The 25,597-nt window shown below is 40.0% G+C and overlaps 1 protein-coding gene across 5 annotated transcripts in view; it reads left to right on the forward strand.

The window, feature by feature from the left end:
• Positions 1-25,499, forward strand: part of SHTN1 (shootin 1) — a 69,201-nt gene extending 43,702 nt beyond the window's left edge. For all 5 annotated transcript variants that reach the window (XM_083741380.1, XM_083741384.1, XM_083741381.1 and 2 more), the window contains 7 exons: positions 154-259; positions 5,141-5,223; positions 6,451-6,557; positions 7,402-7,455; positions 9,627-9,747; positions 10,417-10,588; positions 19,327-25,499. In XM_083741380.1, coding sequence (XP_083597506.1) covers positions 154-259; positions 5,141-5,223; positions 6,451-6,557; positions 7,402-7,455; positions 9,627-9,747; positions 10,417-10,588; positions 19,327-19,531 — 848 coding nt within the window. In that variant the 3' untranslated portion in view covers positions 19,532-25,499. The remainder of the gene's footprint in view (positions 1-153; positions 260-5,140; positions 5,224-6,450; positions 6,558-7,401; positions 7,456-9,626; positions 9,748-10,416; positions 10,589-19,326) is intronic.
• Positions 25,500-25,597: the final 98 nt, after the last annotated feature.

Here is a 25,597-nt window from a genome sequence, read left to right on the forward strand (position 1 = left end):
TGTATCTGGGGTTTCAGATAGTCCATTGGACTGTTAATCCATTTGCATTTTATAGGACTTGCTTTTTATTTTGCCAACCCTCTGCATGCATCATTTAAATACACACGGATAGAGGAGCATTTTAGCTGAGGACTCAATTTTGTTTCTGTGCAGTTGAAGAGCTTCAAAAAAGAATACACCAATCAGAAAATGTTATACCACCACCACCACCTCCTCCTCCTCCTCCTCCTCTTCCTCCTCCACCTCCAAATCCAATAAGGTAAGTAAAATTATATACTTACTGATTCTTAACACTGTTTGCTTAGACAGAAGCAGGAGTGGCCAGGATGAAGGGGTTGCATTACAGCCCTGGCCTCCTGATAGTGACATTGCAACCACTTACCCCGTGGCAGGGAGGTCAGAGCTGTGCAGGTGAGTGGCGGGGGAACTAGATTGTCTCCACGGGTGTGCCCTCACAGTGCCATGCTCCTCACCACCTCTCTCCTCTCCCTTTCCCTTCTGGTAAGTGGCAGCAGTGCTACTGCTGCATTGCTGTGATCCTCTCTGCCCACTGCTCCTAGTCAGAAGTATATGATTTTAGGACAGGGGTCGGCAACGTGTGGCCCATGGGCCGGAAGCAGCCCATGGAGGCTGTTTAACCAGCCAACGAACCGCCCCAGAACTGAACCGAGTCCTGGCGCGCTGCGGTAACCCGGCACAGGTCTCTTCCACGGCTTCAGAAATTGCTTTTGTGCATGCGCAGATGCCCAAAATCGCTTCTGCACAGGTGTGATTTTCGGCGTCTGGGCATGCGCAGAAGCAATTTCTGGCATCGCAGACATGCACAGACACGATTTCCGGCGCTGCACCATTCCGACCCACAATCTCCGTGGGAGTGATCCGGCCCAGGTAAGGTAAACCTTGCCGACCCCTGTTTTAGGAGTTAATTATAAGCATATTGAGGATAAACATGCACTTTTGCCTCCTAGGAAGAAAAACAGGTTGGGTGACTGGATGAAACCAAATTCAAATACATATAATCAGTTCATATGTAATTTCTACAATTTTAACCTGTTGCATAACCCATTCTCCAGGACAATCAGGCTGTTAATACCTGTCTGCTTTGGGAGTTGGTGAGCTCTTTGCTGGAGGTGTTTGGTCAGAGGCTGGGCAACCATCTTTCAAAGATCCTGCATTATAACAGGAAGTTGGATTAAATGACCTCCAAGGTCCCTTCTAACTCTAAAATTCTATAATTATATTAATCATCCAATCTACTAGCAGTATATCCCACTGCCCATATGCAGGTGATCTCAGGAATCAGCCATGCACTGCCATTAAGAAGTCTGGAGTTATTCTCTTTGTCTCAAAACAAAATTATGGCAGATGGTTTACAGGGGTCCTAGGACATTGCATGAATCCAAACCCATTAAAACATAGTAATTGTTAGCTGCGTGTGCTTAGCATTCAGCAAGAACAGACATTATAACATAGGGGAAAAATTGTAAGGATGAATGCTTCCTTGCAATTTATTGTTCCAAACTTTCTGAACAAGTGTGGTTTTCAATGCATGTATCAATGTGTAACTTAAATATGTGCAGTTTTAATGGAAATCTAGCCTGCCATAAAGCATCCAATTCAGTCACATGAACTCCCAAATAGCCCTGTTTTGTAAGCCTCCTGTTTCCACCTTCCTTTTGCCTCATGTGATTTGCTTAATCTTTTTACTCAGCCCAACTGCTTTATTTACTTCCAGTGCAATTTAGGTCTATTTGAAGAGAACTGCTACTCCGTTGATTCTTTGCATGCCATGCTCCCAGTGTGCTCAGTACTGTATCTCTTAAAAGCCTTTCTGTGGTATTCCAAAACCAGGCAGGAGTATAATCCGTTTTAAATCTATGAAGTGCTTAATGCAGAATAATATTCACACATGATCTAAAGCCTAGATGAAGGCACACTGTAGGTTCGCGTTTTCAACAACTGAATGAATGATATCTTAAATCATCATTCTAAAGCTATTTATTGTCTGTTTAAGATATTCTGTTTTTTCATGTTTTATGTTTTATTGTGTTTTTATATATGCTGTAAGGAAACCAAGCCAGACGGGTGGGATATACATAATGAAATTGTTGTTGTTGTTTATATGCTGCCCATCTGACTGGGTTGCCCCAGCCTCTCTGGGTGGCTTCCAGAAAAATATAAAACACAATAAAACATCAAACATTAAAATGTCCCCCCGCCTTCAGATGTCTTCTAAAAGTCATATAGTTGTTTATCTTTTGGACATATGATGGGAGGGTGTTTCACAGGGTGGACGCCACTACCGAGAAGGCCCTCTGCCTGGTCCCCTGTAACTTCACTTTTCACAATGAGGGAACCGCCAGAAGGCGCTTGGTGCTGGACCAGGCAGAATGATGGAGTTATTATTAGTTATTATTATTATTTTTTGTGTAACCTAAAGCATTCCAGATCTAAAATTGATAACAGATTATGGAAGATTTTTTGCATGCTTTCTTACATTTGATGAGCACAGTTACTAATATCTCAGAATAGTAGCTATATTTCCATCAGATAGTCTGCTGGACACACTGATTAAACTATTAACGTAAAACTTAATTAACCCTTAACTCTTGTCTGGTTCCTGGTAGTGAGATTGAAGTTGGAAAGGGCTTTGATTCTAGCTTTATATACTTTGATTCTAGTATATATACTTTGATTCTAGTATATTACATACTAATAAAGAAGTTATTAAGTGTTTAATGGGAAAAATATTTTCTCTTTTACTCCCTCCCCACACCCTAGACTTAGTCTTGTGTTCCTCCAACCATCTACCTTATTTAGCAATTCTTTTATATGCATCTTCATGCTGGTCTTTTAAATCATTCTGAACTTTCATGTAGCTGATATACAAGCCATCTCATTTCTACACAAAACAATGTCCTTTAATTCTTTTGAGGTTAACACTGGCGTTTGTGTTTTCATTTTTAGTCTCTAATAAGTCTCTATTCACAGGTCAAGTGGCTGTCTTTATGGGGGTGGGGGTAAGCTGAAAGGAATTCTGTTTATTCTTTCTCCTTCCATAAAGTATTGGGTCAGCTAAGTCTTATTAATAAGTCCAGTATATATATATATAAAAATCACACCAATTACACCATTTCAAGGTGTTAAATTAACAAATTGTAAATTTGTTTTTGTAAAGGTGTTAAATTAGGAGATTGTAAAATTGTTTACTCACAATAAAGGAATTTTTTTTAAGTGATCCATTAAACAAATTGAGTAATGTCCTGTTGTCAATGCAACACCCCATCAATTGCTATCATTTGCTATGATAACATGATTGGCCAAAGAAACAGGAGTTATCCAGTTAATTGCAGTTGTTTCTTTACATGATAGAAAGTTTTAGGTGGCAAAGCCCTCCTGCAGACCAAACAGCCTTTTGCTCATGTACCTCTCCTCTTCTGTTGCCTTGTCAATGTGTTAAAGTTTTGGTTATGTTGCTTTTGTTTTTGTTTCTGTGGGATCAATGGTGGAGCTTCATGCTCCGGCACCAGGGGGCGGAGAGCAGGCAGAGGCAGGGCTTGCGTGCATCCTGGGGGCGTGGTGTGCCGCCCGTAGGGGCGTGGCACCCAGCACGGGCAGGGAGCAGCTGCGATGACACCCCACCAGGATCGCACTGCCAGGGACGGGGCGCTCCCCCTGCACACCTCTTCCTCCACCAGTGTGTGGGATGGGCTTACTTTAAAAGAATAAAAAGAGGCCCATATGCATGTACATATATGTTTGGAACCACGGTACTTGAAGAACCAACTTGTTTTGTACAATCCTGCCCAAGAATTCAGATCTTCCAACTGCCTCTTCAGTGATTCATACGCTGATAGTGTGTGAAAGGGCTTTTTCTGTGGCGGCCCCACATGTCCTCACTCTTTTCTCAGTTTGTTCATATTTTATAGTGTGTGTGTGTGTGTGTTTGTTGTTATACCATCAACTTCTCTGATCTCATGGAGGGAGAATGGAAAATAAATAAATTAAAATAGATAAATGCATCTAGATTCCTTTTAAGAGAGACAGGGATAGGCATCCTTTCTGTCCATTATACTTGTAATAGACATTGCACTATTGCCACTGGCATACTTCAGAAAGGATAAAATATGGTTGGGGCACACTTTGATCCTTTTTAACACAGAGAATGAAAATTGGTCAATTTCAATTTAATCAGCATGCAACCTGTCATGCAGGTTAGCCTTTATGCTTTGGAAGTGTTCTTGCCGTTCTCAAATGTGCTTATCCTCCAAACATTGCAGGCAATTGTGGTGGCTGTTTCAAAGATCACTGGATTGATTTATTCATTTGCCTGCCATTTAGCATTTTAAAAGGTGCTCAAGACATCCAGGTACAGACACATAATAATAACAACAGCTCCCCCTATTCCCCCCTTTAAGGCATGTTGAAAGCTTTTGGTATTAAAGTAAAAGGAAAGGAGGAAGGAATGACAGCAAACCTCTCATATTTGGTCAAATATTGACTTGGCAGCGCCTGTTTAAGATTAATATCATGCCTTGCAGATTGAACCAAAAGCATAGATAATGTGAGGGTTTTTATTTTCTGTTCTCATTTTGTTTGTTTACCAGTAGCCCTATTCCAGCAAATACATACTGTCGAAACGAAGGGACAATATAGAGGCTCCCTGCTGGGTGGCATTGTTCTCTGGAGTGTAATGCGTTATGTTAACGTTCCTAACCCTTCAATTTTTTATTGTGTGAGAAGGCTTTATTTTGTCACACATGTCACGGTGCCATGTTACCTTTTAATATTCAGATCTTGAGTGTTTTGCACTATGCTTTGTCAACAGCAATCGTATAACAAATAATACGTTTGGTGTATTTTTTAAATCTTTTTTTTTAAGGAGGTGTGACATTTCTGCCTCTGCCTGGAAGTGTTTGAACACTCATGTCAATTAGAAAGCTTAGCTGTTTGTCGGTTAATGCCAGCTCCTTCCACAATGCATGTCATAGGAACAGGCCCCGATCCTGCATGTGTTTGTTATGCCTTCTCGTCAAATGGGACTACGGGCAACTAAGCGTGCTAAGTTGGTTCTGAAAGTGCAGGTGTCAGGTTCAAGAGAAAGCTTGAGTGACTGTCTTCCATCTTTACTTTGTGAAAGGTCGCTGATGTCAATGATTCGTAAGAAGTCTCATGCAAATAGCAGCATGGCGAAGAAAGAAAAGGCATCTCAGCAAGGCTCAGGTACAGCACATATTCTTCCCAGCAAAATGAACCTTGTTCCTAGTGCAATAAGGTGATATCTGAGCTTTTCATTTCACTTCACACAGTTCATCATCGGAACTATGGAACCTTTTTGCATTAGAGGTAGTGATGGCCACCATCTTGGATGGGTTTAAAACAGGACTCGGCAAATTCATGGAGGATAAGGTTATCAATGGCTGCTAGCCATGATGACTATGCTCTGTCTACATGATCCCAGGTAGTAATGCTTCTGCATACCAGTTGCTACAAACCATAGGAGAGAAGAGTGCTCCCATGCTCGGGTCCTGCTGAAATCTGATTGGCCACTGTGAGAATGGGATGATGGGCTAGATCAGGCATCCCCAAACGTGGCCCTCCAGATGTGCGACTACAATTCCCATCATCCCTGACCATTGGTCCTGTTAGCTAGGGATGATGGGAGTTGTTGTCCCAAAACATCTGGAAGGCTGAGTTTGGGGTGCCTGGGCTAGATGGACCACTAGCGTGATCCAGCAGGGCTATTATGCTCCTATGTTCTTGAATTGTAAGAACCATCTTTAGCCCTTTTCAGTCATTCAAGCAATGAGGAGGAGATCAGGATTGTGTACACTAGCTCCATCCATATCCCAGTGCCCATCTCCCGTGGCCTTCCGCCTGTTGGAGGGCAAATGTGTGCAGCAGGGAGCCAATTTAGGGGAGTAGCTGTGTGTCTTCAGGTTCTGAACCACCATCTCCACAGTCTTCACTGTGGCAGCCCCTAATCTGTAGAACTCCTTCCCCACAGAGGTGTATCTGACACCTTCATTATACAGCTTTCAGTAATTGCTGAAGGTGCCACCTGTTCACCTTTGCATTTGACACTTGAGATGTATATTTTTTGGACCCACCTTATTTTTGTAAATCAAAAACTGCTAGTAGAATTCCAGGTTAACTTGGTAGCAAGTCAAAGCATTGAGTGAGTAGTAGCATGAGCACCTAATATGAGCTGGCAAAGTGGCAAAGTAATATGAAATATATTAAAATAATAATAATAAAATAACCATTTCCCTTCCAAATCCCATCCTTAATTCTAGCCTTATAACTTCTTTAGTACGGTTTGGAAATCAATATTCTTAAGCAGTGTGAGTCAGGAAGGCTCTTTCTGGCTCTTTGTTTTCCTCAATTTACAATGAAAGGAAGGAACCTCCTGAAAGAAAATAATTTGACTTTTTTGTTGTTTTGCAACAGGAGAAGTATCAGACCTGAAGAGACAAGCTGTTGAAGAAATGATGGATAGAATTAAAAAGGGGGTTCACCTTAGACCTGTTAATCAGACCAACCGTTCTAAGACAAAGGTTTGTTAACACTTGCGTGTAAAACTGTGTTATTATAAAATACATGCTCTGTTCCAGGAGAATAGAAGTGTCCTGAAGCTCCTCTAGTGCAGTGTGCTTCAACCTAAAGTCCCGAAATATTGTTGGACTACAACTCTCATCATCCCTGCCTATTGATAGATAAACTGTAGGTTGCTAAAAAGTAATCAGAGGGGCAGGCTCACTCTCCCAACAATCTCTTCAAACTGACCCCTAGCTAACGCCTGTGAAAGCAAGAGCTTGCCATAATCTGTCAGAAGGAATGGGGTTGATTATGTTGGGCAGGAGGAAAGGAGGGTAACAGCCACTGAGACACTCCAACCTGGATTGCAGAGTTAATGCAGCTAAGTTATGATTCCCCTTTCAAGGGGAGATGACCCAGGCAGATGGCAAAATAATAACTTTTTTGAAAGTTTCCCAAACCATTTTCTACTATTAAGGTTCATCTGATTTCTATTACTTCATTCAGAAGCAGTCACTGGGCGAGATCAAATTTCTGCGCTAGCTTCCTGCAAGGTAGGTCACTGCTGCTTACTGAGGTGGGGGGAGGTCAGTGTTGTGTAAACGCACCAGCAGAGCCAATTCAGTGCTCCTGGTCAGCATGTTTGCACCACAGCAACTTCCCTTCCACCCCACCCCACTCCCTCCTAGTAGGCAACAGGAACCCACCTACTGGGAAGCTAGCATAGTCTAGTGTATTTCTTTGTGGTGAAAACCCTCTTCCAATAGCCTTGCCTCCAGTTTTCCTCTTTTGCACGTCTTAAGTGCTTTAGTCAACGTCTGCAAAATCACATTACCTAGATGGGTGTTTTGTTTTCATTTACAGCCAGAAGTACCCAAACCCTCTGAGAGTGCAATGAAAGAGTTAAAGGGAATTCTGGTAAGAAAAAGAGAGAAAACAACTTTGTATTATACTTTGTGTCCTTGTGTTATTGCTGAAAAGTGCCCCAAGGGAAAGAAGATGGGCGGATGTAGACAGATGTTCAGAATTATGTTTTCTTTTTCTTACTTAATTATGCAAGCTCATGTGACATTTCAAAGATTTCAGCTAGGGATGGGGAAGAAATTCAGATCAGATCACATTTAATGGTGAACCCACCTAATTCTCACTTTCTGAAACATGCCCATCATTCAAATTTTGTGTTTCTCCAAATTTTACAGTGCAGTTATCCAGCCAAGCAATGAGTATAAAAATTAATATACTAGGGTAAAATGTGTATATAATGCATACATGTGTGAAAATAACATTTAAAATGCACTATATCAGGGGAAATTGTATGCAAAAATGTGTACATTAGGAGAAATTGGCACTTACATGCCGAGGAGACCTTTTTTAAAAATCACAAAGTAATATGGAAATGTGGAGAACCTAATTTAAGATTGGGAAAATGAGAAACTGAAATTGACAGATTTACGCCTGCCTAATTTCAGCTGAATCTTAGTACCTGCTCTAATAGATCTAACTGGTTCCATGCAAACCGCTTCACTATGAAAAGTAAAAGGAACACTCGATAAAACCAACTTCTAGTGCATTCGCCAGGCTAGTCATTAGCACAGTGAGACAGGAAAAATAAGGTTGGGAGGTGTAAAGCTAAATCCTTATATGCATATTGTTACTGTGCTAATTATGCATTTTGTGTAGGTCTCCGTATAATTGTTGTAAACAAAGTGATATTAATTTGTTCCATTTCAAGCTTGATGTAAAACACCTTACTTTATTTCCTTTGCTACTAGATCTGTAGCATGAGCACAATACCAAGGAGTTACGTGTTAATAATATGCCTCCTCTGTTAAATTCAGAATACTAACAAAATGCAGGATTTAAGTTAATTGAAGGAAACATTGGGAATTAAGTGCTGTTTTGCTTGAAAGATGTGCCAAGAATTAATGTGTTGCATTTTCCATTTTCTTCCCAATAGTCAAGAGAAGCATGAGCACAATTGAGGTTTTACATGTGCAGGCTAGGAAAATGCAGTTTAGTATTGGCCCTGCACCAGTTCCATGGGGAAGGAGACTAACTCTAAAAGGTGTTTGAAGAATTTGCAGTTGTGTGGCTTAATACATGCTCTCAACACATGCCCATTGGCTGGTTGGTGCCTGCCATGGAAGGTTAACTGGGTAGATCACACTTCATTGTGTGATAGAGTGGTTTCTACTTCCTTAAAGGAAGCAGTGATATGGCCATTCCTGAAAAAAACAACCCTGGACTCAGAGGTTTATTCCAGCTGCTGCCCAGTTACCAATAGACCTTTGTTAGGCAAGGTGATTGAGATGGTGGTAGGGATTCAGTTACAGATGCTTGTGGATGAAGCTGATTATCTTGACCCATTCCACCCCTGGGCTCAGACCAGAATTAGCCTTTGTATTCCTGATAGAGGACCTCCTTCAAGAGAGGAACAAGGGTGTGTAACCCTGATGATTCTGCTGAATCTGTTGGTGGCTGCTGATGCCATTGATCATTGTAAAATCTTGGACTGTCTCTATGAATCAGCAGCTGAGGGCACTGTTTTATGGTGCTTTCACTTCTGCTTACAGGGTCGGTTCCAGAAAGTAGCATTAGGTGAGTGTGCCTTAACACTCTGTTAGTTGATCTCTGGGGGACACTGCACAATTTTGCCTCCAGTGTTATTTGATGTCTATATGAAGCTGCTGGCGGTGGTCATTAGGAGAATTGGGGCAAAGTGTCACCAGTATGCAACAGTATATCCTGGTGCCAAGCCGCTCATAGGTTGAAAGCATCATCTTGAATTGTACATAGAAACAAACGGAGTCAGTGAATTTATTATTATTATTATTATTATTATTATTATTATTATTATTATTAATGCTGTTGAGATAAGTTCCAAGTGACCAGTTCCAGTCAATAATCAGGCTACTATATTCTGAGCCAACTGGACTTTTTATGTAGTCTTCAAGGGCAGCCCCATGTACGAATAATTTTTTGTAACCAAGTCAGGATTACATGCTTTCCAGCAAATTTTGATGTATGGTTATGGCATCTTCTGTTGACTGCCACATGGCCGAACATTTTACTGATATATTTTATTTTAGGAAACAATGAATACATCTGCAAGTTCAAGAAGCCTAAAATCCCTTGAGGCAGATAGTAATGAAACAGAATTAGAAAGAATTTTGCGGCTCAGGAAGGTGACAACCGATCAAGATAATAGCAGTAAGTTACCAAGATATTTTCTGATCCTGCAACTGAATTATGTTATCTCTTCAATGCTGTTCCAAAGGTCTAATTGCCTTCCTTTTGAAACCTTTAACATTTCAGTCCTCATTAATTGAGTGAGCTCTGATTGCTTTCCTGGCTGATCTATGGTCTCATAAGAGCTGCACTCTAACATCCCCAGCATTGTTCAGTAAAGCCATTCTAGGCAACCTTCTGCTCTGAAGTTCAGACACTGACACTAAAGCCATTGTGATCCTTTCCACCGATATGCTTTCTTTCCAATAGGTTCGTAAATTAACTCCTGTGTATCATAGGAACAATAACTGATAGTTATCATATAAGCTTGTACATCAGGAATATGATTTCAGACTCATAGGAAATAAGAAAACCTTATTCATTGTTCCAAAAGCAGTTGTACATACAAATAAAATGCTAATTATTTTCCAAAGTGAGCACATCCAGATGATACATCAGGGAAGAAAACCTTGAAAAGGGGTGTGTGTGTGTGTGTGTGTGTGTGTCTTAAGTGGCACAATCTTCAATAGAAAGTGGTGCATATAGTGATCAAAATTGATCTGGACTAATTAATGCTTTGGCACAATGCCACTCTATAAGTGTATAATAATGTAATTTAATAATGCAGATGCTGTATTCTTTGGGTTTTAGATCCAATTGGAATATTGGCTTCTTCTGAATCCAAATCTATGCCAGTGTTGGGTTCCATTGAAACACAGTCTGGATTGAACAAGAAAACTCTGGCAGCAGAACTTGGTCCCAGTTCTTTGGGGTCAGATGAAAAGTGTCACAAATTGGTTGAAAGCACAAGTTCCGACATTCAGTAAGTAGTTTATGTTTGTTGATGATTCCCCTTGCAATGAGATCAAAAGTCATTAGGTCTTTCAAAACCCCTCCATTCAAAAATAGGGGTTGACATTGCAAGAAGATCTAGACGTGTATGACACAGCAGGTATAAAACTATGACTTCCAAGCACAATGCAGAAAATAACATTTGCATTTTTAAAAAAGATTGTGATTACTGCTCATATTCACTTGCATGATTTCTGCACCAAAGTAGACTGAAGCACAGTGGTGCCCCGCAAGACGAATGCCTCTCAAGACGAAAAACTCGCTACACGAAAGAGTTTTCCGTTTTTGAGGTGCTTCGCAAGACGAATTTCCCTATGGGCTTGCTTCGCAAGACGAAAACGTCTTGCGAGTTCTTGCGAGTTTTTTTCCCTCCCCCCCCTTTTTCTAAGCCGCTAGTAGTGCTAATCTGCCAAGCCGCTAATGGCCGTGCTTCGCAAGACGAAAAAACCGCTAGACGAAGAGACTCGCGGAACGAATTATTTTCGTCTTGCGAGGCACCACTGCACTTGCATATCTCAGCTGTGGAAACTGGGAGCATGAAAAATTATTCCAGTGCTGGATCTTAGAGCCTTCTAGTTAATGCCCTAAGTTTAATCTACTTGAGATAACAAAGGCTTTGGGCATTACTCTCTGTGAAGATGGAAAACTGAAATATCGCTCTTTATATCATTAAATGTCATAATATGCTGTCTCTTATTTGTATTTCATTTTTCAGTGTTTGGGATGTATACATGTTCCCATTTAAATGTCAGCTGCAGTTCTTGGGTTGCCAGAGTCCTGAATAACTGAATTATACTACTGCAAATTAGCCATTAACTAATTAGACAATATATCTCAGCAGCATATTCAATTTTGCCAGGAATATGTGTATTTTCTTAGCCTAAGATGCAGCTGGCAATGCAACTTTTAATCAGCGGTAAACAGAATTCTGAGCTACCTGGAGGTGTTGTGATCAAGAGCTTTGAAGCTTCCATCTGTTTGGCTGAATAAATCCGCAGTTTGGTTTGCCCAAGGTATTACCTGACTGTACATTTTCTTTCAAAGTGCTGTTTAATCATCAAAGAGTTAATCCTGCTTCAGAAATGCACACTTTAGACAGATCCGGTCGAGGGTCAGTTTGTTTTATAACAATCCCCAGCTTTCTATAAACTTCTCTGATGCTTTCCGTTTGGTCCTCTTTCCAGGATGTCAGGCAGTTTATTACTTAAAGAGGAAAAAAGGAAATAGGTGAGACAAATCAGATCAGCAAAATGTTATAATCATGGTTAATTAAACCTCTGATTTCCTGTTCTATCAGTTGAAAAAGGAACACCTATTCTCAAACAACTGCATCTCATAGTTCAAAGGGGTAAATCTCAGCAAATGAAGTGGAAATTCAATTCACGCCTATTTTTGTGTGCTTCCTTTATCATTCGTAAAAACAGGCTAAAAACCTTATTTCTTATTTCTCTTGCTTTTATGGTTTTCATTTCATTCTGTTTTAAATGTGTGTTTTTTAAAGTATGTTTTGAAAGGAAATAGCTCTCTCCAGTTGTATTTTGTTTCTTCTCATTCACACATCCCTGATAAAAGATTACCGAGTTTCTATCTTTCCGATTAAATGTGTTTAATTTGACATCATTATTGTTGCATTTGTGAGCCACTAGTGAAACACAAAGGCAATTTAGTTCAGGGATGAGTTGTTGTTTTTCTGTGAACTACGGCTTTGTTCATCTGTGGATTTCCACTGCTTTGGATGGATAATGTTAATCAGAAGATTCTACTTACTCTTGCTACCTTTTTTGTCTACCTTTTATTCTAGTAAACTAAGTGGAAATTGCATTTGCAAGGAAGGAAATGAAATAATTGCGGGGCCCAAGGTCTCCCAGAATGCGTGATGAATTGACCATGAAAAGGATCTTGTATCGACTGTCATAGTTGTTAGGAGCTGTAAAAGCATACATGAAACTCTGTTGATTATGCAGCTTGCCTATTCAGCAACAACCAAAAAGGACACCTTCTTATTTAAAATTATATGCTTAAAAAATAAAACAAGTGTCACTGGCTTTGTAGAGGCAATGTAGTATTGGTGTGACCTAATCATGCAGCCAGTAGACAATGGCCAATTTATGAAACTGCTGAATTGTGGGTCCATTTGGCAATGTTTACCTGGGGCAATCTGAGCAGCCTTTCAGAATCTACTGCTAACTAGGGGAGTACCCTTCTGTGGGGGCTACAAAGAGCAACTGCTACAAGGGCCACTTAGGTGTTGCCAGAACAAGAAGACACTGATCAGTATTTTAAAGAATTGCAGTCTAATTTATATTTATAGATACACATTAGAAACAGTCTGTTGCAGAGGTGCTAACATTGTTGGCGTGTATAATTGTACAAAACTCTGTGGCACTTTTTAAAGAGTGGCGAAGAGAAATTGTTGACATCCATCTACCTTGTTGACATCCATCTACCTTGCAAGACGATGGATTATGCCTCTGGTGTCACCCACTCAATCTGCAGAGCTTGTCATTGCAAGCAGGAGAAGTCCCTAACCCACCAAGGGTTTGAGACCCATCAGCTACTCTCACCTGGTTTAGCTGGCCAGTCGAAGTTGTTCCCAGGGTGTGGCCACTTTCAAATGCTGACAGCTTCTAGGAGCCACAGGTGAGAGCTGTGTGCAGGGTGGGGGCCAAAGGTGGAAAGACTTCCCCAAAAGGAGCACAACATGTCCCCCACCAGAGGTACTACTGCTCCCCTAAGACCCCATACGTCCCAGGGGGAGAGAGAGAGAGAGCACACAATGATATATAGCAAATAAGCACGGTAGTAGGATGACAGAACCATTCTGACAAAACATGAGTCAAGCTTTGTGACGTGAGGACAAGGGAGAGATTCCGCATTACACTGAACACATAGTTTGGTGTTCCATGATTCTTCAAATAGCAGTGGTGTGGGGGCAGTGGCGTAGCAACAGACCATTGTTGCTCAGGTTTTTTTTTAGGGCAGACGCTGATTTCAGGGATGGGAAGTGGCTCCGCTGCCCTCAAGCTCCCTTGCTGCCCAGAATCCCAACCCCCAACGCACAGTACAGACCCCCGTGGCACTACAGACCCCCGTGGCACCCAGTGGACCACCCCCACCCCCCGGCTAGCTACACTACTGTGTGGGGATGATCAGACTGTAGTGAGATGGGAGAGATTTTATTTTCACCCTTCCTCCTTGGACTGTGATCCTGATAAAAATTTGAACCAGTGGCAGTGTGTCCCTGTCTCCACAGTCCTGATTGTTATCAGATTGCACTGCAGCTGCTTTTTAAAAATAATTTTAAAAACTATTTATTTATTTTTTAAACTATGGGCTGGTTTGAGATAATCATTTCCTTGGTTTATGAAGCTGACCAGTTTAAACAGGCCAGTGTGTTTAACATAGCATATAGTTTGGCTGTTAGATATAAACTTCAGAAGTCTTATTTCTAATTCATTGTGACTAGAATATACAAAGGAGAAACAAAGGCTAAAGGAACTACCATGTTTAATGGCAAATTTGTGCCCACTTATGTATACTTAAGCCAAAGAAGAGCAGTTGGATTAATATGTTACAGCATGGAATTGCAACATGGAGTTGATTAAAGAGCAGCATGCTATAATTTCAGAAAGGCTGTGGTGAAGTCAAACAACTTTTATTACTACTACTTCTGTGAGAAGGACAGTGGGTTAAAGTTGCGCCAGAACAGATTTAGCGTTCATTGTAACAAATATTGTAAGAGTACTTGGTCTGTTGTCCCAACAGCTTGTACGATCTTCTCCTGGGTGTTTTTCCAAGAAAGACCAGATTAGTGTTGTTGCATGTTGCTGTCATCATATTACTTCAAAGCCTTGGGGGGGGGGGAGGCATTTCAGAAATTGTCAACTGCTTTGTAAGCAACAACAGGAATGAACAAATCATGTGCCGTGTCATTGTATTCCTCCAACAGCTCATTTATTTAGTGTTCTTGCAATTTGCTCTATTTTTCAGTGCCTAAAAAAACTTGTAATGCTTTTGCACTGATTTTGACGGCCTGGAAGAAACTGGTGGTTATCCTGGTTGTTGTTAAATTAGAAAAAGAAGGCTAAAAAATACAGTTTGCATTTGAAGAGAAGAGTTAAGACATTTCCCAGTTGATTTATGCATCCCAAAGCATGAGCACTGCAAGTTTAGGTGCCTTAACTTTCACGCCTCATAAGCAGCCAAACAGTCTTGTCCAATTCTGCTTGCTTACAGCTTAACCGCTGCAAATCCATGGTTTCTCTTTTGGTCTTTTGGCCACAATGTGTTTCCACCTACATGCTGAGAACACTGAATGAAGCCCTCCTTTTGTACTGACCACCCTACCTTTCCATTAGGCTTTCATTTAGGTTAGAGAGAAAGCTTACGTAAGTAAATTGCATATTTTGAGGGGAGAACAAAGTTGGTTGATGGAGGATGCAAAAGAAGGAGGCAAGACTTGAGGGAGATGGGCACTGGAACATGTATCTGTTTCATAACAAGGTGACATGCAAGTCAATAAAGGAAGAGATCTGTTAAACCACACACACTCTTTTGCAATAGTGCCAAGGTTGGCACTATTTCAAAATAAATGAATATTTCAAAATAAATAAATTCAATTTTTAGAATTTAAAAGTAAAGTAAGTCTGCTAGTCTTATATGTTCAGATATCCAATATCATTTATTTACAGTCCACTGTCCACTAACTCAAAGTCACAGAAAGTGAAATACTTTTAAAAAGAAAGAAAGAAATCAGAAAACAGTCACAGAACATCTTAGGGAGAATTGTATTGGCTTGAATAGTTACTTAGCTATTTTTTCATTCATACACAAGATTGAATTTTGCAGCTTAAGATAAGCTTTGCATGAGGTTTGCTGTCAGTATTAAGAATTTATCATTAAAGTCCGCTGTACATTTGAACCCAGCTCCCATGCTCAACTCAAGTTGCAGTGGAAGTGGTTTAGGGATGAAAGACCAAGAGAAAATACCAGTGGATAGAGGCTAGGTTGTGTATAATACGTGAGACCTAATCCAATTGTTCTCTGCAAAATTAAACACAGCAGGAGTTTCATTTAGGCAGTTTCTTCAGAGAAACTAGGTGCTAATTTTGTTCAGTGTGGAACAGTTCCTGACGTTCCTGTGGTGTATGTACATGGGCGGGAAAGTTGCTGTATCTTGCTCTTCCAACCTTCCCCCTACCCCCTTCCTTTTACTTAGTACATTCTCTGCACTTAGTAAACATTTCCATGTAGTAGAGGACTCGGTTAACAGAAGAAGCCACATATTGGGTAAGGTTTAATCTGATGATTTTATACAATTAAAGGATTTTCTCTTTCCCTCAGCTGTAATCTTAGCACCACTGAATTGTCTACTGGCACTGCAGGAAGCAGCTCAGCCTTAGAGAGAGTCAACTACAAAGGTTTTCTGTGTGCAGTTTGTGCATGGGCAATTAAGCTTTAACAACAAACTGGAAAGAACAACAGGATGTGCTGGAAGTTGAGAATCTTCTTCCTTAAAAGATTGATGCCTTGTGGATGGCGAAAGAAGGGTGCATAGATACATCAGAAACATGCTTGAAAACTGAGCAGTTTCAGCATCTTCTAACTGCTTTTTATTGCATGTCATATAATGGCTAGAAGAAACCCTAAGAATATTTCTTAAAAATGAGATCTAGCACAAGGTCTCCAATGTTGTGTCCCCATTCATATCCACCTTTCTATGCTGCAGGAGCCCTTAGCATTTCTGCTTAGTATTTTGTTTATGTATCTAATGTGTTGTATAAGTACTGCTCAATGAGATCACTCCCAGGTAACCCAGGAGCCTGTTACTTCAAACAGTAATACCCTGATGGTTTGTAATTAGTACTAAGGATAGAACTCTATGGGTCTGACCCAGGGGGTCTAGTTGGTGCAAAATGTTGTGGCTAGACTGCTGGTGGGGACAGACTATGACCAGCACATAGTTCCAGTACTCAAAAGTCTGCACTGGTTGCCAGTATGCCACCAGACCAGATTACAAGGCCATTAACAGTTTGGGTCCAGGGTGCCTCAAGGACTTCCTGATCCCCAATGCCCCTGTCCAATCATGGAGGTCTTTTAGGGAGGAGGTCTTTGAGGGAGTCACTGATAGTGGTCTTCCATGGCTCAGATGCATGATTCATATTCACCAGGAGCAATGTGTTTTAATAATTCCAAGGTGACAAATTAGTTTCTAGTTCCCTTTGTAGGATTGGAATTAATGCAGTCTGGAGGCTTTACATTCAATGGAGATATCCCATAAACTTCAGATAGAGAATGTTGCTCTAGACTCTACAGCAAGATATGACAGTGTTTCCATTACTTCTACAAATTATAAAGGCCATTTGTCAGACTGGTATGTATTTTGGAGAATCGTTTCATTTTTTTAAGGTTTCAGATTGTAGTGAAGCAAATGCTGCATCAAAACCAAGAGGATTTGAGTATGATGGGATGCCACATGAAAGGCTGTATAAAAATACCTAAATAAATCAAGTTTCAATGGGAGATCAAAAAATCTAAGGCACACATATTCCTTAGCTTATGCTGTTGTGTTTGCTGTTTGGATTAATACTTTTTGTTTGCATGAAAATGGTGAACAGGTGACCTATAACCCTGACGCTCATGCGGAGTACTGTCCTATCACTTTTCCTTTTCACGTTTAATGATTTGTGTTATCTTTTGTGATGTATAAGTCCTTGCACTGAGAGTGGCAGCAGGTGTTTGAAATTCTTGACTGATAGCAGTTATTATTAGAATGTTTGTGTGAGCTTACACAATAAAACCCCAAGCTGTTACTGTTTATCTTTTTAATTATGTCTTTAGTTCTTAATTCAAAGGTTAATAGTATTTAGCTGATGTTTAAAATCTGGACTGAGTGCTGCTGCCATTACATAAACAGGAGACTATATCCAACCTTTCTTCAAAAAAAGTTTGCTTTCTTCCTGCACAACTATTAATTTGCATATTGACTTTCAGAACCGTGTTATCAATAGAGTTTGCACAGAGCTAGAAGTTAAGACTCTCCGTCACTTCATATCTGCCTTTACAAGTACTAGTTAAACACTATGCCATACAAACTGGTTTATAGGTAAAAAAATGCCTGAGTGATCCTTCATGGCAGTACAGCGCAGACTTATTTTTTCTCCTCCCAACTGCCCTCCCCACAAAAATAGTCTGCACAGATAGCATTTTTAAAAATCAGTTTCATTTCAACTGAAACTTATTCCAGAGCAGAAGAGCAAAGTTTCACCAATGCCGCTGAGATTTCTCTGGTCTGAAGTAAGGGCTGAGTGCAATCCCACTATGATCTGCTCCTGTATAAATTGTGTTCAGAACAATAAAGTACCACTGACAGTTACAATACAGCTGAGCGGATTGTACTCTTTTATACAGAATTCAAAAATCTGTTTTGCACTGTGTCGTTAAGCTGTGCCATATTTCAGCTCAGGATACAGTATGGTAAGTCAGCAGTAAACACTTGAGAGAGATTTTATGGTTTTTAACAATAATATTGCACCGTAAATAACAGCAGTTGTGTAAAAAGGGGACTTGGGGGCGGAGATGCACCAAAGGAACCCTGAGCGGCAATTTCTTATTTTGTGCTAGTACATAATCACTGGGTTTTGCCATTAAACTGTGTTATAGTGACAGACTTTAATCTCCCATTTTTCTGTCCTCAAAGGTGATAAATATGATTGCTCTGTTATCCTTTTTTATTATTGTAAATGACACAGGCTTCACACTCTTTGGCAGTGCATCAGCCGTTGGATTGCTGCCATCCACTAATGCAGGCCCCCTGTGGAGATCCCAATGAAGAATTATACTCTGATTCACCAGATTGTGTTAAATAGTCCAGCTGTTGAGATTTTGAAAGATGGTTACCTCTAAAGTGATTTATTTTTTTAAAGACCTTGGCATTTATGGCTTTGACCATTTTGATAGTGTTGGGGCAATCAGCTTTTCAGAGGTAGCATTTTCTAAAATAACTCTTCTTGTTGTTTGTCACTTCCAAAGTTTTATTCACGGTGATGTTGGGGGGGGGGGACCTGTTCAACTTTCAGCAAAAAACCAAAATAAGCACCAGTCAGAATCTGCATAAAATAAGACTTTGGGATTTGAATAATGACCAAATGGACTTGCCAAATGGATCGGCTAGAGCCAGGTTCTGAATTAGTTAGTCTCAAGTTCCAGTGTTTGGTGTGATTGTGGTGTATATAATTTGAAGTATGAAGATCACAGAGGAAGAACAAGGTTTTGCTGTTCTAAAGTAGCAATTTATTGCTGAAGAAATCTGGCACCTGAACATAAAATTCTGCAAGGATGACAATTTGTTATTTCTGTGATCTGGCTTTCTTTCTTTAAAACTGTAGGGCTTTACAGCTTTCCCGTCAAATCAAATACAAAGCAGTTGAAATGGCAGCATTTCTATTTCACCTTGCCCTTGCTGAGTTACCTTCCTTCCTGAACAATTGCCCAAACTGCTCCAATAATAATTGGGCCAATCACATCAATTTCGTTCTCCCCAAAGGATTCTTCTTGTTCTTTCCAATACTTATAGCTTCTTGGCAGCTACCATATTCTGCCCTCAAAATAGCCAAATAATCTGTACTTAGTGCTTTTGAAGTTGGGATGCAAGCCAGTTAGTATGTTAATGATTTGTTCCTATATTTACATGTTGCTTTGTGCTTCCAGGTCATCAACCAACATGGGGCTTAAAAATAAGGCTGCTGGTACAGAAAAGGAAGCAGAATCCATGGTACTACTGAATCCTGAGAAAACCAAAGAGCACACGCCTGGACATCTGAATCAAGACAAGGGGACTGAAGGAAAAGGTCAACAGCTTCATAAAGATGCTAGCGTTGGGAAAACAAAAGAGACAGACAGCTCTCATTGCTAATTGATGTGCTAAAAGGCATTAACTTCTGGAAGTTCCTTTCAGTGAGCGTCAGTTGTTTCATTTGTGTGTACTGGGGAGGGCTTAATTCTGTAGGGTTGTATCCAATTTAGTTGTACTCAGAGTAGATCCTTTGGGTTGGATTCAGCTAAGTTGTTGCAGTAGCAAAAACCAATGCAACAAGTCTCGCTAGCACAAGAACTTCTCCCGCTGTGTGCCCCCTGCTACCTCCCCAAATCTGCTCAGGTCAGGAAACCCCAAGAACAGCACAAGGGGAGATCATTCCATCTGGCAAGCAAAAATGCTTGCACTGGAACAATTTCCATAGTGCAGCCTGGAATTCTACACATTGAAATTAATAGGTATAAGTAACTTAGTCTATTAATTTCAATGGGACTACTTGGAGTAGTGCTTAACTGAATGCAACTCCTCCTAGTTTCTAATCATGTAACCATAATTGTTTATTGAAATGACCTTAAGTTATATACAATTTGACTTTCTCCTGTAGCAGCAGGGAAGTTTTTACTGAATTATCGTATTGGGGGTTTTTCTTAAATTATGCAGTACATCAAAATTTATTTTGATATTATTTTATATTGATGCCTTGTTTAGGACTGAAAGCTCACCAAAACTGATAGATTGAGCTTTATTTAGGTAATCACAGAAATGCACTTCTACTGATAGATGCAGCCACAAATCAGTTTTAGAAAATGAAGGTTGAACATAACTCACCTTAATAAGAAAAGATATAAGTGAGCCTTTTGGCCATCTATGTAGTCTCTTCACACAAGCAATCCAACCAACCAGGAAGTCTTTCCTTAATTAACAGATCTGGTTAACAGATTTGGAACAAGCCAGGGTGTTGAGCCGCATTTTGATGTTGTTCATTGAGGATGTATGTGCAGCCAAAAGGCTTCTCCCAAATGTACTGGGGACTTCTCTGCAAGACTTAAGAAATTTTGAGCTACCACCTGATTAAAAGGGTCTTCAGCTACAGTCTTGTGCATTCACTAGGCTGTAAGTCCCATTAAAAATAGTAGAACTGAGCACAAATGTTTAGAACTGCACTGTTAATTAATTGTATTGCTTTTAATAGATCACTGTTTGCATATATCTGCATATGCCGAAGAGGCACAATTTTTTAAAGAAAAGGTAGATTCTCTTGGTTATTAGGTTATATACAAATATGTTGTAGGAGATATCATCATAAAAGACACATTCCTCCTCCTGTTTCATGGGGAATGCCAATGGTGCTTTTTAAAAGTTCTGTACTAAAATTAGTTATTTTTAAAGCTGTTCCCTAATTAGGGCACCATTTTCAGTCATTCAACAATGCAATTCTGTGCATGTCTACTCATAAGTTTTTCCATTGATTCATTGGGCTTTACTCCTAGGTAGGTGGCTACAGAATAACAGCCTTAAAAAAATGCACAAGAGTTTATGCAATTTCCTTTCGTTTCAAAGAGGCTTCTACAGGAAAAGTCCCCAATGGATTCATACCCACATAGCTATACCTCAGTAGCCCAAACGAATTTTATATAAGGACTATTTTATCCATCTTACCCATAACAACTGTACTTAGATACTTTTGAAAAGCAAAAACTCAGTAGTTCTGCCTTATAACAGGATCTTGTCAGCAGTGTCCCCTTGAGTATTGTTTTGCTGTTGGCAGGATCAGTCAGAGAAGTTGGCAATAGCAAGCTGATGCTTCCAAGGCATGGCTTTCAATGCCACTGAATTCCTTATGGGAAAAAAGTAAATGAGGCCTGTTTCCTTTAAAATAATCTACCTGTTCAGACATCATACAATCCAGCTAGGTTTTGCACTGCTATCTATATAAATGGCTTAATTTCTCACCTAATTTCCTTTCAACTGATATTTAATAAATAATAATAATAATAATAATAATAATAATAATAATAATAATTATTTTATTATTTATGCCCTGCCCACCTGGCTGGGTTTCCCCAGCCACTCTTTCTTCATGCTTCTGCAAGCTTCATACTTAGCACCAAACCTGTCATTAATCCTGGTTCCATTTTCACTGCAGAGGGAACCTGGAATTCATTTTTATGCCTTAACATAAAATGGTCTGATTTTGCTTGGAAGCTGCTCCACGCAGAGGGCTCTTTATGTGTGGTGGTTCACCACGTAGACCGTAATTTCTACAAGAACCATCTGCCAGGGATGTTTCGTGCCATTTTAAGACAGGCAGCATAGTGAGCTGGCTCATGCAAAGAACTGACCATACGGATGCTGTTTCATATGGATGCAGTTTCATGCAACTTCTGCTTGGTTGCCATTTTGTTGCTTAATTCTGTCCCCACCTGGCTTCATCTGTCTTCCTGGATGAAATAAAATAAATACTTGCTCAGGGAGGCAGACTAAAGCAGCACCCCAGTTCTAAGACAAGGAAGGCAAATCTGACCTTCCACCATGGTTTCACCAGTGGTACTCATACTACGTAAGGCACTTTTTGGCCATGGGCAGAAGCTGGCTAAAATCCTGAGTGTCATAGTTTTCACTTATGAATCAAAATCATAGTTAACAGATGGACATTGAACATTGTTAAGAAACCCAGATTCATTGCATCTTTCAGTTCTTATAGTTCCTATATCCATAATGTTCAAAATCTTACTCCTATTATAGGTTTGTAGTTTCCTGCATACAAATATTGTAGAATTAAGTGCATTGCATCTACCAGAAGTAGTTTGCCAGTTATCTTATACCTGGAAATGAGAGGCAAATTGTATTAAACAAAAGCATCTAAAATACATACAGTAGCTGCTAAACTGCTCTAAACCCCCAAGCAAATATTTTTGTCTGTACACTCAATAAAAACAAACCAGTCATCTTTCTGGATAAGACAGATGTTGTTGTCCAACTAGGCCTTGTGGCACACCAGGCAAGGTGTTAATGGAGTTAGATAAACTTAGGAAAACTAAAAACCTTTCTATAGTCAGAGTATCATTTCACCACCCAGAAAATTCATGGTCCTTCCTGAGAGTTTAGACCATGTTGTGTCTCCACACAACTTACGTTAACCAGTACTTAGCTCTCATTATGCAGCCATGGCCTCTTCCCTGGAAAGCTGTGGGCATCATAGTAAGTGTGCCAGTTTATGTGGCATTTTAAAGTAGCTGTGATCTTCACTAACACCTCTGTGCTGCATAGGAGAAAAGTGGTGGTCATGGTTTTGCTGCCTGTGGCAAGAGGATAGCCTACAGTTTCTTGCAGTCTTAGCCATGAGTGCTGCCTTAAACGTTCTGCTCTTTCAAATAAGGGCTCAGCATTTCTGTTGCCTGCATGCACTTCACTGAAATGTCTACTTCCATGCATGTTTCTAATTTACTGTCAACCATGTGCAGCTGTGACACACTTCAACTTCTTTGTTTATCAATAACCCAGGAAGAATGCCATGTGGAGGCACATCTAGAACATGCCTCCAGCTCTCGGTGGTGCTCCTCTAATGGGACTTTGGTTGCTAATTGCTGAGTATTCCATTATTGTTTTTATCAGCACTTTGCACATTTTGGGTTTCTACAGCGATCAGAAATTAGTATATTTGACCATTTTGAGGCATCTCTTGAGGAAAGAAGCCTTTCCCCAACTGTTTTTTCAACTAAACATTCAGTCTACCAGTATGTCATTTCTTGACTGTTCTGCCAGGCTGTGCAAACCCTGTGTGCATGTTACTCACGTGTAGAGAATACATGCATATGGACCAGAGCATTTTTTTTAAAGCCAGCTTTATTTTTAACAACCACACATAAAGTGTGGTTGTTGGTAAAAGAAGGCCAACGCCCAAGCACCTCCTCATGTGTAGGGCCTCCATGCAGTTAGGACGCCCAAACAGCCAAGTGTCCAAAATACACAAAGCCTTACAGACAAGGGGGCGTGTTGCTCTTCCTGTGCAGACTGTGGCTGGGGTGCTGTTTTGGGGGTTTTGTTGGGGAGAGTTGTTGCTGTGGTCCTATTTTAGATCCTGTGATTTATGTGAAAAGTGTTTGTCCTGCTTGTACATTTTAATATTTTCTTTATTGTTTATTACTCCTTTTGTTACATTTTTTCATGTTGTAAGGCGCCTTGAGTATGGTCAGAACTGTGGAAAGGCAGCATACAAATAAAATTATGTATGTTTGTACTGACAACCACACTCAATGCACAGTTCTTAAAAATGCTCTGGTCTGTACTAGAGTATGCCTTACGCATGAGTAACATGTACATGGAGCTGCAGGCAGCTGAATCATTTCACAAGACCAAGTCTATAGAAATCTTGTATTGAGCTGACCTTCTCTTGTGGCTCCATATTTAATAAATGTAGGTATAGTATCTAGGATCAAGTATAGGTAGCAGCTTCTGTCTGTTTTAAAAGGCTTAAGAGCAGAGTAATAGAATCTCATATGGAGACCACCCAAATTCCTTTCTCCATTAATTCCATTAATTCTCCATTAATAAACATTTGCATGTGCTGTTCTGCTTAAAGAATATTTACTTGTAAACCAACATGTACATGGCCACAAAGCACCAGCCTATATATCAGGCGTGTCCAACCAGTAGATCATGATCTACCGGTACATCCCTGGCTGATCCTGGTAGATTGCGAGATCATCCCCAAAAGCTCAACAGCTCTGCAATCCTCCCCCCAAAAAAGCTCAACAACTTTGGGAAACCCACCCACCCTCTCCCACCCACCCATCCCATGCACACTCCTCCTCCCTCCCATGACAATGGGTAGATCACTGCCAGTTGTTTTTTTTTAAAATACTAGGAGTATATCGCAGTCTCTTGGGAATTGGACGTGCCTGCTATATATGTTGCAGTTCTTCAGTGAATCAGCATCAGGCTTCTTTTATTCTATTGTAAAATGACACCTGAAAACAATAACCTGTCAAAACATCATGGGGTTGTTGTTGTTGGGGTTTTTTTTAACTAGGTGAAATAGCTTACATAGGACAATTATGGCATCACTCATTTCCCAGTGAAGACAGTGACAAATGCGTTTTTTACACAGTTTTCACGTTTCCAAAATCAACATACTTTTTACACTACAGTGAACGGGTGCAGTCAGGACTTTCTCCTTTAAAAAAACAAAAAACACTTGAGCAATTTAATGTTAGTTTGAAATTGGGTAGTAATGTTCTTGAATGCACTGTGAGATTTTAACGATAGGAGACAATGATCAGTAATTAGGATTAAATGATGAATGTGTTTGGTTTGTTAGCTTGGCTTTATAGTAGTTGTTCAATGCTTATCTCCTGAAAAGCAAAATCATTAAAAGCTATAATCCTTACACACTTCCTTGGGATAAAGCCCCACTGTCCGAGTCAGGGCCAGCCCTGCCATTAGGCACAGTGAAGCAGCAGTCTCTGGCAGATTTTGGATGCCATGAGAGGGCAGCAAATAATTATTTAATTTATTATTGTGTTTTTACTCCCAGGAAGAGATGGTTGTGGGATTTTCTCAGATGTCAAAGTAACTTGACCAGCCTAAGGTACATCTGCACCATGACCAAAGGTGCACAATTTGCTTGCACTGCCTCAGGCAGCAAAATGTATTGGTCGAGACCTGCCCTAAGTAGATACATTTAGGATTGCATTGTTAGTGTGGTAACAGTGTGCGTAATTTTTATTTTTATTTTGCATGTTTGTTAAACAAATAATGGGATCGATCTAATCAGTTAACTGTTTCATAAATATGGGGAAACATGTCCATTTGCTTTCCATGAACTTGCCCTTCAGTAGGTTTTGTTTCCTACTAATTGCTTTTGCACTTAGATACTGTATCAGTTTGATTACAATGAATTTCATATGACAATTTCTAAATGTATTTTTCCTTGAATTCTTACAGGAGAATATGCAAAAAATTGAAAAATGTATTTCTTTCTAGTTAAATTATTTGTTATACTATGATATAAATTATTTATCTTTTTAATGCTGCTTATTAAAAAAGGTTTTTGACTTTTTTCCCAGATATTGTGGCATTTTGTTGTTCTTTCCAGCTTTAAGACAGGGGTGGCCTGTTACATCAGTTTTTAGTCTGTCATGTAGCAAAACTGGTGACTGGCTG

The sequence above is a fragment of the Podarcis gaigeae genome (genome assembly GCF_964106915.1).
Source record: "Podarcis gaigeae genome assembly, chromosome: 5".
NCBI lineage: Eukaryota > Metazoa > Chordata > Lepidosauria > Squamata > Lacertidae > Podarcis > Podarcis gaigeae.